The sequence below is a fragment of the Schistocerca cancellata genome, chromosome 8 (assembly GCF_023864275.1).
Source record: "Schistocerca cancellata isolate TAMUIC-IGC-003103 chromosome 8, iqSchCanc2.1, whole genome shotgun sequence".
Lineage (NCBI taxonomy): Eukaryota > Metazoa > Arthropoda > Insecta > Orthoptera > Acrididae > Schistocerca > Schistocerca cancellata.
In genome coordinates, this window is record NC_064633.1 from 465,080,542 (window position 1) to 465,094,709 (window position 14,168).

At 43.4% G+C, this 14,168-nt stretch overlaps 1 protein-coding gene across 5 annotated transcripts in view; it reads right to left on the bottom strand.

Moving 5' to 3' along the window:
* The window catches only part of LOC126095349 (transmembrane protein 131), a 345,609-nt gene that overhangs the window by 245,144 nt on the left and 86,297 nt on the right, over nt 1-14,168 (bottom strand). For all 5 annotated transcript variants that reach the window (XR_007521958.1, XM_049910154.1, XM_049910155.1 and 2 more), the window contains exons 6-7: nt 4,112-4,225; nt 3,906-4,028 (exon numbers count right to left, since the gene is read on the bottom strand). Coding sequence is in view for 4 of the 5 variants with exons in the window: in XM_049910154.1 (XP_049766111.1) it covers nt 3,906-4,028; nt 4,112-4,225 (237 nt within the window). In the remaining variant the exon portion in view is untranslated. The remainder of the gene's footprint in view (nt 1-3,905; nt 4,029-4,111; nt 4,226-14,168) is intronic.

The window sequence follows — 14,168 nt, forward strand, 5'->3', positions numbered from 1 at the left end:
GTCGCAGATCGGCACAACGAAAAGATTTTCACACTTAAAGCTTTCGGCCAAAGGCCTTTGTCAACAACAAACACGCAAAAACACACACACACACACACACACACACACACACACACCACACACACACACACACACACCACACAACTGCAGTCTCAGGCAACTGAAACCACACTGCAAGCAGCAGCAGTGCATCATAGTGGGAGTGGCGACTGGGTGGGAGGCTGGGGCTGGGAAGGGGAGGGATAATATGGTGGGGATGGCGAACAGTGAAGTGCTGCAGGTTGGACGGTGAGCAGAGGAGAGGTTGGGGAGGGGGGGTAGCAGAAAAAAGAGAGAACCACTCCCTGCACTCTTACCTTCTACGAAGGTCAGCTACACACCTCTGTCCACATTAAACCTACCAACAAACATCAGTACTTTTATTTTGACAGTTGCCATCCTTTCTATGTCAAATGTTCCCTCTCATAAAGCCTTGGCATTTGAGGCAAACGACTTTGTTCAGACACTTTACAGCAATACAGCACCATTCTCACCTCAGCTTTCACTGCACGTAATAATCCCACCAGCCTAGTTCAATAGCTGATTTCCATGGCTGGCACAACTAATCCTGGTACTGATGATCCATCCAAAAAACAACTTCGGAGCACACCACTGGTGACTCAATATTAACCTGGTCTGGAATGTATTAATCAGCTACTTCGAAGGCGCCGTGACTTCCTAAAATCATGCCCTGAAATGAGATCCATTCTGTCTTAAATTTTGCCCACCACACCTAGAATAGCTTTTCGTCACCCTCCCAATCTCTGAAATATTCTTGTCAGGCCCTATTCTCCTTCTGCGCCCATCTCTCTACGACATGGCTCCTGCTCCTGTGACTGTCCCTGCTGCAAGACTTGCCCTATACAACCTTCTATCAACACCTATAGCAGCCTTGTAAATGGCTGCATGTAGAGCATGCTCTACAATGTGACATTCGTGATCTCAGTGCCTGTTTCAGCACACGTGCCATGTGGATTCTTCCCCCATACACCAGTTTCTCAGAAATCTGCAGGTGGGAACTAGGGTTGCAGCATGTCCTTGGTTCTAGTCACCCACGTGGCCTTAATTTGCATTAATATCTCCTATCTAAGCATTTCTTCACAGTAATTACTCTTTCCTTCACTCCATTTTAGTTTTCTACATCTTTCATTGTCTTTCCCGTCTATTTTTCACTGCCCCCCTCCCACCTCTGTTACGTACAATGCACTTAGCTTTTCACTGTTATTAACTCATGCATGATGTTTAAGCAGTAATCTCTGTCTTGCATATTACCCCATCTTCCACCTTTAAGCTCTCAGTTTTTCAAATCTCGTCCGATGCAGTCCCCAACAATCAGTCTTTCCTTCTCATCATGTGCGGTAAGTCTCCTCTGACCCATGGTTCTGGGTGACTTTCCCAAAATCTACCCCTTTTGTAGACCTCTCCAGTCCTTTTCCTTCATCCCTCTTCCTTTCCCTTCAACCCTTCTTTCTGAAGAAAGAGCCACTGGCTCTGAATGCTTGCCTAATTACAACCTTCATTTATGTGTGTGTTCTGTCACCACTTGGTGAGTAGATTTTTTATGCATCCAATTAAATTTTTAAAATAATAGGCAACTCTACAGATAAACTGGCCTCTACCCTCATGTCTGAATATAAAACAAAGTCTGTTAACAAATAAAATACTGAAAACTCTGTGGCACCGCCATCCATGTTAGAGGGTGCTCTCCCAACAGCAGATGCCTCGAGTCATTGGACTGTATCCTATCCATAGAGGTATGAGGACTCCTTACTTGTCTCATGAGCAGGAAAAAGTATATCATGGCTAAAGAGTTGACTTTACCAGCCACAGCTTACTGATAAGCACTTACGCCCATGGTTCTTCCTACCAACACATGACTCTGTAATTCAACAGAGATGTGAAAGCATGTAGAAGGAGATATTTTGTACATATTTTCTTGGAACTTTACTAGTTAATTAATTTCTCTGAATTTCCAAGTGCTCCAGTAATTATTAGAATACCAAAATCTTCTCCGGTCACTGACCATGGAAAAGAGCAACATGCATTCTGGATTTGTTTATCTGCTGTGTTCATGCTTGTGACGGACACTCTAAAAGTCAGAGCAGATGAGGAATTCAACAGCAGGAATACATCTTATCTTCTCCGGTGCTCTCAAGATCACATCTATTTATATTCATATGGTAAACTTGCAGAAACACTCAGGAAACAATCAGGAAAAAGCCCGAAAGTGGTCAAGGAAGTCAACATGCTTCAATCCATATACAAACACTATCATATAATTCTTCACATTTCACAACATTTTGAGTAAGAAACTTATCCATGAGTCCTGATTCTCCAACAAATTTACAATACTTTTGTGTCTCTTTAGCAATCAGGATGGCAGTCAGTTCCAGCCATGGGTTAGAATTGGTATTTGTCCCAAATTAAGCACCACATAAGTACCACATAACCTCACACATCAGACATGATTTATGAACATTTTCATGTTTTAAAAAGTACAAATTTAAAAAAATTGTTCTCTTAGTAGTTGTATCCCTCTAGTAAGTTTTAAAATCTTTCCACAGGCATCATAGTTATTTTCAAGCACTTCACTGAATATGACTTGCACCTCGGTGTGCATAATGTTTGATAACCTCCACTTCGTGTTCTCCATTGTGATGCTCTCACAACCAACTTCTAACTAGCTGATGCCTTATACGACCTGTGGTGGTGACCAGTTCAACTTTCTCCTTCAGTAAGGTTATTAAAATATGTCATGCATACCTGCTACACATCATACATCATAAATACCCACAAAACTTATTTAAATGCAATGAATCTTCATCACAGTGTTTACAGAAATTACTGTTGTGATGGTAGGCACTCACGCCTATAGAAAGCCGCAGTCCTCTGAAATACGCCCTTAGTAGTTCAAACTCTTCACTAGTAGCTGCCTTCATCCATAAAAAGAATTAGTTGTTCATTTCACTACATTCAGCATGTAGGATGACTAACCAGAAGAAACACTACAACTTAGCTTTCTTGAAGAAAGTAATCCTAATGATGCAGAGCTCAACTTACACTGGAAGACTGAAATGAATAAAACATGGTGAAACTTATCATACAGATGAGCTCAAAAGTGCAATGGGACAAAATAAATTTTCAAGTTGACTTAAGACAACACATACTACAACAAAACTTCCACAGCAACATGGAAGTACATTGAAAATTGACGTACAGTTGCTTGAAACACCAGACAGCATAGCAGATGAACGAAGAATACCATAACAGAACTTGGAATTTTGAGAAAACAACACCTTTGCTACTGATTATTTTGACAAATGACACAACAAAATGAAGTTAAGTCTGCTATTGATTTGCAATACGACTATTTAAGTAATCTTGCGAGCTTTTAATGGGGTGAAATGAATGTAAATGCTATAGAATCAGAGAACAGTATGTTTTGCTGCAAGCTACAAATTATATCTTGGCATCACAGTCAAGTCACTTCCTCTAATACTTGCACAAAATGCAGTGCGACAGCGAGTCAGTTGAGCAGTTCAGAAAGCAGCTATGTCTGTTTACAGATGCGCAAATATTGACAAAAATACAACATTTCAATGGTTTTCACATTTAAAACATTAGTTACAATACAAAAATGATGTACAGAACCAGTCTAAAACCTATCTATTCAAAAGAATTTCCCAAATATTTCTTTAAAACTCAGTACCACTACTTTTTAACATACATATATTGCACAAAAGTCAACACAGTTAGCTTTCAAGAATGGTCAGTTGTTGAATTTATTATGTTATGTGGCATGCAGAATTAGCACAATAATATTGGGCACTGTTTAAAGCTAACCATGTAAGATATTCTGGAGTTACCTGTAGTGGTGTACTGTGTGGATTATGCATATAAATAAGGGGTGAGTAAGTAGCATTTGCAGGAATTTTTACACCCACTAATGGCCTTAGCCTGTATGGACTGCTTATGCTAGCCCCCTTCACCTAAAATGAAATAAAAGCATGTTATCACAGCAGGATTTAATACACATTCCTAAATGTGATTTTCATATAGCTAAGTTTTTCACCTGGTACTTAAAGCTGCCTTCTGATGTGTGAATAAATAAATTGCTTTCAATTTCTCCTTCTTCGCGTCCTAAGAATACAACATTAAAGCTTGTGTTTCCCATTGGTGGGATAACCTGAAAACATAGATCAAAGCACATTGTGGGAAGCTTTTCTACAAGGCTGTAAGTACTATTAGATGTTTCATTTTTGTATAATCATTTAGAGAAAGGGGCATTAAGTAATCAATAACCATATGCAAATATTATTTTCTACCAATATACCATGAGTAAGCAAGGTATACATAACAATGCATAATCAGGTTAAAATTGTGACTGAGTCTGGAGCAACACTAAAGAAATTAAGGTTAATGTACCACACATTTTGCTTTTGAGAATAAAAAGAGGAAAGTGTAAGAAAGTGACAGTGGAAACTTATTTGTTTCAAGACATAACAAGGTCAACAAATTTTGAAAAACATACAAATGTACAAAAAGCTAGCATGATTTATGAACACAATTTGAAAGATTATTTTACATAAGTTCAGAAGCAGTGAATATTACAACAGGGTATAAAATAACTGACCTGAATAATCTATTAGTTTTTCCCAGTTTTTGGATAAATTATGAACTTCCAAAAAAATTTCCATTGTTTAGTAAAAAATCTTTCCCCTCTTATTTTTCTACGTAAGTGCAATTTTTGTTATTTGTAGAAAAAGAATTAGTACAAAAATAACTGGTGCATTTTTTAAGAAATTATAATGCTTAGCAAGCTACAAGTAAAGGTTACTGACAATCTGCATTTTGAAGTTAATTTAATGAGAATCAATACATATTTAATTTCAGGGTGCAGTTGCTTCCTCCCATATAATTTTGTTCTGCAACTAACAATATGTTATTTATCTTCTGATCTATGGGAAACAAAACTTCGTAAGAATAATGGCTTTTGCTCACTGAATGATCTAAACATAAAAATAAACAATATTGCAAGAATTATTCTATATGTTAAGAGATCTTTTCTTTTTTCCTCTGTAGCAACTAGCTGAGTTAACCATTCATAACTTCTTACTGGTCACTACTAACCACTATTTCCTCAACTCACTCGTAACATTCATCCTCACACACACATATGGAAATGCACGTTCCCACAAGCTCTTCTCATCAGACACCTTGCTTGGAATGTCAGTTTACCCATTTACTTGAATTGCCCTGCATCTTTGTGTCCAACAATAAGATCTTTCGTTTCTTGTTGGAGTGAAAAGATAAGATCTTCCAGGTAATTTGCACCTCTTTCTTTGCAGTGTACACTTAAAGTGCAATCTGAAGGGCACTTATAGAGCAAGATGAACTCTCTCTATCACCAGAGCTGCAGTGGCAGACAGAACTTTAAATGGAGCAATTATGATATTGGGGTTTACTTATGCCTAGAGCTACAAGTAAAATCAATTTTATATAAACAGATAAGCACAACCCGCATTAGTCATTTGTCAATTTCATACACTCTTGAAAAGGAGAAATTAAGCTGTTAACATAATTTCCCACCATGATTAGATTAGATTAGATTTGTTTTTCGTTCCATAGATCCATGCTGAGGAGATCCTCGTGGATGTGGAACATGTCAACTTTTTTTTTTTTCCACTGTTGGTTCCACATCGTTTTTAGCTGTAGCTGACGGTAGTAGATAAACTACAGACAATACACATGCCATTAGATACACACTCTTCATAAACAGAGTCCCACTACTTTTTACCCAACCCTCATATATCTTTTAACTGATTCTTACCTGTGTTCATTGCAATACAGGTAATTTTGTAAAGAGTCTTCACTATCTCTACTAGGTGATAAGGAAATCCACATTCTGACACAATATTCCACAGGTTATCATGGCTTACACAGACAAAAGCCTTCTCAAGGTTGATAAAGGAGATATGGGTGTCTATCTTCAACTCTCTTATATTTTTCTATAATGTTCTTAATTATAAATACATTGTCTGTGTGTGTGATCAATATGATCTACATCCATTTTGTTCCTCAGAAATAACAGCTTCTGAGGTATTCTTCACATGGTTATTGATTATGTTTGAATACTGTTTGTAGCAAGTGTTTAGAACCCTGATGCCACAATAGGTTTTACAGTCACTGTGCTTTCCTTTCTTGAAAAGAGACATTACTTCTACCTTATACCAAGGGTCTGGGATCTTGCTGTTCCTCCAACATTCATTTATAAATTGTAAAAACTTTTTACTTAGTGATAAGCCTCCGTGTTTAGTTAATTCTGCGTTTATTCCATCTGTTCCAGTAGCTTTCCTATTCTTCATGCATTTCAAAGCCTCTTGTAGTTCCTCCATAGTAACTGGATCTAATATTTCCTTGTACATACTTTCTCCAGTGTCATCTTTGGCATTCTGTGTATACCATAGGTCTGTATAATGATTTATCCATTGTTCATAGGGTATAATGTTCAGTGAGGCAGTATCGTTTTCTTCCTTACTAGGGCTTTTCTGGATTTGTATGCACATTGTTATCTATCATGTGTGGTAGTGATCAATAATGCTTGTGAATGACTCCTATGCCTCTTGGCATGATTTGCACACTATTTGTTTTGCAGTGTTCCTTGTTATTTTGCATGTTTCCCATCTCTCTGATGTTTTTGTCTGTAGAAACTTCAAACAAGCTATCTGTTTTTCTTCAATGGATTCTCTAATTTCTGAGACTTTTCCCCCATCTGTTTTCTTCCTTTTAGCACGTGCTTTTGAAGTTGCTTCAATGATGTAGGTCTCAATATTATTCCAGTCTATATCAATGTCTTTATTGACTGATAGTGAAGCAAGCTTTTCTTGACATCTCTGCTTAAAATGTACCAATTAAATCAATGAATCACTCCTTATGTTTCTGGAGGAGGACGCAACTCTATTTTTGGCTTGAGACCAAGGAACAATCAAAATATAGTATTTCCTCCTTTTGTAACTAGTGACTTCTGAATTAACTCCTGCACATCCCAAATGGATGAATCCCCAGTTCTGAAAGAATGTACAATTTTCATCCCCAGTGATTATGAGCCTTTCATAACCATAATACATTCATTCACTGGTTTGTTTTCTTATAAGTTATATCTTGTCAAATCAACCATTTCACTTGACTATTTGCAATTCTTTTGATCTCCCAATAACTTCTGAATTATGTTCTGGTATTGTTCTTAAAGCACACTTTACTTGTGCATCATCTTGGTTCTCACCTAACATCCTGCCTTTAAATTTATTTATGAGAGAAGTGTCTGAGGATATGTCCCCAACTCACAAACCATTTGATTTCAACTGCCAAATAAAAATGCCTCCTCTACCCTTTACCACGCATTAAGATCTGCAGCTATATACATCCATGTTGCTTCTGTATGATTTATTACCTCTTTCTCCATTGTGACACCATGCCAGTTTTTTCTTATCTCTTGAAATCAAGTAAAAACTTGCTTGGTCCATCCAACATCCAATCTCTTGGGTGCATGCCCCACACTCATACCATTTCATTTTCATTGTAGGCCTAATCACGTCTTCTGTTTCATTATGTTTCCTCATCAATTTGTTCATTTCCCTGTCACTCCATTCCTTGTCTGAATTCACATTTGAAGTCCATGTCTTACTCACACAAAAGTAGTGATTCACTGTGTGATAATCTTTCTGTTTAAGGCACACTGGAAGCTCAGTTTTGAGAGTGTGTGTGTGTGTGTGTGTGTGTGTGTGTGTGTGTGTGTGTGTGTGTGTGTGTGTGTGTGTTTGAAGTTTACGGGCACTAAACAGCATGGTCATCAGCGCCCAAACGCATAAAAACAGGAACACATGCAGTGAAGGGACTAAGACAAACAGCGAACAAGGAGAACGGCTAAAAGACACAGACCTGACGCAGTTCCAAATCCTCACATACAGAGGCAAAACAAGAGGAGAAGGGACACACTAAAAAGGAAAGGAAACACAAGGAAAAGAGAACAGAAACCAAAGGGAGACAAGGAGGTAATCGTGACTGGCTGACCTCTTACCTAAAACCTGGGTGAGCCAGTCACCCAGCAGCACAATAAAACCCCCTACCTAAAATCCGAGGCAACAAATTGGACAGGACACAAAACCGTAAGACCTTAACTACAGTCGTTGCATCATCTTGTAAAATAGAGGGCAAATCCAGTGGCAAAGAAACCACCGCCCTCTGGTCAGAGAATAAAAGACAGTCAAGTAAAATGTGGCGGACAGTAATCTGGACGTTCACCATGGCCGCGTGGTAGCCTTGACCAGACGCAGCTTATTTTCACCGACTGCCAGCCACTCCTCTTCCCACTGACGCATAACGCGAAAACGCAGGAGGGAGGTAACAGCATGGAGGGGGACGGCACATTCAACAACGTGAGGGAGGGAAGATGCATCTTTGGCAGCCACATCCGCCAGTTCGTTTCCCCTAATACCCACGTGCCCCGGCACCCAGCAGAAGGAAACCTCCTTCCCTTGCCGTTGCAGGTGGAGGAGGACATCATGGATGTTCTGGACAACCGTATCCGCTGGGTACAAGTGTTGCATGGTCTGAAGGGCACTCAGGGAGTCAGAACAGATGAGGAACTTAAGACTGGGAACACACCTCATCTGCTCCAATGCCCGCAAGATCGCAAACAATTCGGCATCAAAGATGGTAAACGCCGCAGGAAGCCGTAACTTGACGACTCGATCAGGGAAAACAACAGCACAACCAACAGAGTCCCCCTGTTTAGAGCCACCTGTAAATACTGGTACATGGTCGGGATGCTGGTTTAAAATATCATAAAATAAGGAGGTAAAAACAAACGCAGGAGTGCAGCTCCTCCGGTACTCCGACAAGTCTAAAAGGACACTGGGCCTCTGGAGCAACCAGGGAGGCAGGCGAGTAAAACCTTGTCGTTGGGGGGCCACACGCTCCACACCAAGGGACTCAAGCAAATGCTTGGCACAAATCCCAAATGGTCTCGTTGCCCTGGGACGACTGGAAAAGAGACATTCCATAGGCGGTCGGGCAACGGTAGGGTATGCAGGGGAGGTAGGACAGGCAAGGAATTGACACACCCGTCGCACCATGAGGAGTTTCCGCCGGATGGCGAGCGGCGGTTCCCCTGCCTCAGCACACAGGCTGGGGACAGGACTGGTACGGAAGGCACCAGTGGCCAGCCTGATACCCTCATGGTGTACTGCATCAAGAATCTTCAGATACGAAGGCCTCGCTGACCCATACACGGTGCAACCATAGTCAAGACGTGATCGGACGAAAGCCCTATAAAACTGCAGCAGACGCGCCCGATCTGCTCCCCAGGACTGATGGCTCAGACACTTCAAAATATTCAGTGCCTTCAGGGTCCGCACCTTGAGGTCTTTAAGGTGAGGCAACCACGACAACTTGGAATCAAAAGTGAGGCCCAGGAACCGCACAGTGTCGCTAAAAGGAAGAACGGTGTCCCTCAGACGCAATTCAGGGGAGGTAAAAAGACGTCGAGAACGATTAAAATGAACACACACACATTTGTCTGCAGAAAAGGTAAAACCTGTCTTCGCAGTCCATGCCTCTAATCGCTGTATCGTAAGCTGCAACTGCCGACTAGCAGTGACAAGACTGGAGGAAGAACAGAAAACAGCAAAATCGTCCACAAACAAGGAGCATTGGGCAGGACTCCAGATAGTGGACGTGATACTGTTAATGGCGATGGCAAAGACGGTGACACTTAAAACGCTTCCCTGAGGAACACCATTCTCCTGCACATACAAATCAGATAGCACATTACCAATCCTATTACGAAAGAGGCGGTGGGAAAGAAAGGACCGAATGAAGATGGGGAGACGGCCACGAAAGCCCCACGCATGGAGTGGATTGAGGATATGGCGGCGCCAAGTAGTGTCATACGCCTTATGAATGTCAAAGAAGACACCAAGACAATGCTGGTTACATAGGAAGGCCTGCTGGATGGCCGCCTCAAGCAGGGTCAAGTTGTCAATAGTTGAACGACATCTCCGAAAGCCACACTGAGAGTGGCTAAGGAGTCGCCTGGTCTCGAGCAGCCAAACCAGGCAACGGTTGACCATGCGTTCCAACGTCTTCCCGACACAGCTCGTCAAAGCAATACTTCGATAACTGCTGGGATGCATTCAGTCCTTCCCCGGTTTGAGGAGAGGAATCAAAATCGCCTCCCTCCACGAGTCAGGGTATGTGCCGGATAACCATATCATATTAAAACAATTCAGGAGAACTTCCTTGGATGGCAGCAACAAGTGCTGCAGCATGCTGTACCGGATTTGATCATGACCAGGCGCAGTATCATGAGCCACAGACAGCACCGAATCCAGTTCCCACATTGTGAAGGGGCAGTTGTAGGGTTCAGAATTTGGAGACCGGAAGTCCAAGTGACCCCTCCCGATGGCAGTTCGGTAGCGGCAGAAATCTGGATCACAGTTAATAGTGGCGGTAGATTCCGCAAAATGCATGGCCAGTGTCTGGGCAATGTCTCTCGGCGCCGTGAGGAGACATCCCTGATGCAGCAATGCCGTTGACAGGTAGTTGGCTGCGTTTCCCGGAAATCCTCCTGATGGCTTCCCATACATTTGTAGAATTAGTGGAACGGGAGATGGAGTTCAAGAACAATTGCCATGACGGTCGTTTGCTCTCTTTAATCACTCGCTGCGCTTTGGCCCTTGCCACCCGAAAGGCCGCAAGATTGTCAGCTGAGGGACGGCACTTGAAGCAGCGCAGAGCTGCACGGCGGGCTCGGATGGCGGAGTGGCACTCAGTGGTCCACCAAGGGACAGGACGCCTCTTGGGATGACCAGATGACCGTGGAATGGACAATTCAGCAGCATGGAAGATCACGGCTGTAACATGGTCTACCCATTCGTGGACGCTGGCATGGCGTTCCAGAACAGCCAGTTGGCTGAAAAGTGTCCAGTCAGCTCTGCAGAGGTGCCACTGAGGTGGCACTGATAATGCCACAGCCTCATCCAGGAGGCGAATCCAAAGGGGGAAGTGGTCACTAGAATGGAGGTCAGCAACAACCTCCCACAGAACAGAATCCGCGAGTGCTGGAGAGCAAAAGGAAAGGTCAATAGCCGATGACGACCCGGAAGCAGTACAGAAATGAGTGGGAGCACCAGAGTTGAGGATGCACAGTTCTTCAGACATCATGAGGCTTTCCAGAATGCGACCCCTGGGGCAAGTAGTCGGAGAGCCCCATAAGACATTATGAGCATTGAAGTCCCCCAAAAGAAGAAATGGGCGGGGGAGTTGGCTAATAAGGTCTGTGAGAGCCTCAGAGTCTATCACATCCTGAGGTGGTAAGTAAACTGAACAGACTGTGAGCCTCCGACCCACAAGAAGGTCAACTGCAACTGCTTGCAAGTCTGTAACGAGAGGGAGCTCAGATGAGGGGTGCATGTCACGGACAAAAACCGCAACACCACCCTTTGCCCTTTGCCCCGTCAGATCATCTTTTCGATATACGGTATAGCCCCGTAAAGAAGGAGCATCAGTGGCCCGAAAATGTGTCTCTTGGAGACATAAGCACAAAGGGCACTCTCGTACAAGGAGTTGTAATTCGGCCACATGCGTCCTGAACCCATTCAGGTTCCACTGTAATATGGGAGCCAGTGATTAGGGTGGCTGAACTTTCACCCTTCCTCTGTGCTTCGGAGGAGAGCCCGTACTCGTCGGAGATTTATTCCTGGGGCGAGAAGATCGCCCCCGGTCGACATCAATGTCCATCAGCTCCGATGACGACCCACGGGAGATGTCAGACAGTACGATGGCCTCGTCATCGGACCGACCTTGACTAGTCTCCTCAGGTGGCAAAACCTTCACCTTCGGCGTCTTTGTCTTGGAGGGCTTAGAATGCAGAGCCTTGTCAACAGGTGGAGCTTTACTCGCCTGGGCAGAAGGCGCCATAGGGGGAGAGGCAGGAAGTACCCCAATGTCAGCAACCACAGCCTTGTCCGACGTTGCAGGGAGAGCCGCAGGTTGCAAAACAACCGCAGCAGCACAAGTGCACTGGCAAACGCAGGTATTAGTGCTAACACTAGCAACCTCCGTTTGCGTAGCAACAGTGGTCATTTGTACCAGTTTCTTCAGAGCGGAAGCGAAAGATGTTGTAAACACAGGAGGTTGCATGGCCTTAAAGAGCTTCTTGGCCTCACCATAGGGGATGCGCTTAGATGTTTTAATCTCCTGTATCTTCCGTTCTTCGAGATAGATGGGGCAGACCCGGCTCCAGACAGGGTGACTCCCAGAGCAATTCACGCACTTCACAGGCGATGAACAATCGGCTCCTTCATGGGCAGGCTGACCACATTTACCACAAGTGGCTATCCCATTGCACCCCAACGTAGTATGCCCAAAGCGCTGACATTTAAAACAGCGCATTGGGTTGGGGAAATATGGCCTTACTGGCAAACGTAAGAACCCCGCTTTGACATGCTCTGGGAGACTCGGGCAACTGAACGTGAGAATAAACGAGTCGGATTTGACTAGGTCCCCATCAACTCGTTTCATAATATGCTGCACGTCAACAATACCGTCATCAGCCCATTCAGATTTTAACTCATCTGTGGGGATATCCACCAAGTCCCTAAATGTCACAACACCCTTACTATAGTTCAGAGTGGAGTGGAGCTCGGTCTCGATAGCGTACTCTCCGAGACAGGTTGCTTTCCAAAGAGAAGCGACTTGATGGGAACTAGAAGTCTCAACTAACAGAGTCGCACTGTGCAGTCGCTTCACAGATTTAAGTGTTCCTGCAATTCCCTCAAGACCCTTGTGGATGTAAAAGGGAGAAATCCTCTCAAAGCTACCCTCCTTCCGTTTAATAATCAAAAACACATTCTGATTATCAGCATGTGCTCTGTTACGACAGTCTGATAAATCTCGATCAACACCAGGCGCTGGAGGACTCGCAGCACGAAGTCGCTTCTTCGATGGGGTGTGTTTTCCTACCAGTGGCCCACCCAAGCCACTGGTAGGGGGAAATGTAGAGGTCAAAGGGTCCATTGCGGTCCCACGAGCAGCTAGGGAACTAAAGGTCCGCTCAGACAGAGCCCAGCGTGCCTGAGTAAGCCTTATACAACTGGGGTGCGGCAGGTGCCCCAGAGGTTGCCCGCTTGCAACTGTTCCACCCCAACAGCCATGCATCTCATAGGCGCGGAGCACACCGGAAGATTGAGGGGTTTTTATAGAGGTTGTCCTTCCTCGCAATCCAGGCGGTCAAGCCAAGATTACCATTCCCCGCAGCACACAACATTCCACCGCCGCGCCATACGGTGGTCGCTGAAGCATGTCCGGGGGTTACGGTGACAGGAGACTGGCAGCGCTGACCAGTCCCCAGCTCAGGACCCTGGGGTCGCCAAGCCCGTACTCAGCAAATGAATGCTGAGCCCCTGGGGGGCAGTTTTGAGAGCTAGCATTCCCCGTCTAGCTCTCTCCTGTCCACTTTTATTGTCTATGACACTTTTAAATACAAGATTTCACCGACCAGTTCTATAACGTAATTGTTAATTTGTACACTGCATCAAGTTCTTGCATGAGTTGTTGAAGTTTAACTGCACTCCAGGCAATGAGAAGAGCATATTCAGCAAAACAAAGATAATTCAAATGTGTCCCACTAACACATTATTTATTTTTCTCAGTTCGGAGATCTGAGAATCCATCTCGGTTTGGTGACAATTTTCATGACATTTAATCTCTTCCATGATTTCTCCTCCAATTATAAATTTCTCACTATCCTGATAAACTCTAATGGTAGCTGTGGTAGCTGTAGCATTGATACACATATTTCTCTGATTATTAACACAGCTTGAATCACTGCCTTGCACCTCAAGGGCTGCTGGTGCAAATCTGGTTGAAATTCACTCAACAGATATCTCAAAATCTATGAATCCAAGTCAAAATGGTAAATCATATTCACTGTTCCATTCTAGTAAGATGCAGATTAAAAATAGATTGTAAGCTAGAAAGAAAGAAACTCATCAGACAGGAAATCAGGTGCATACGTTATAAGAATTTATTTAACAATGAAGTCTGAGCACAATGGCTAGAGACAGCCA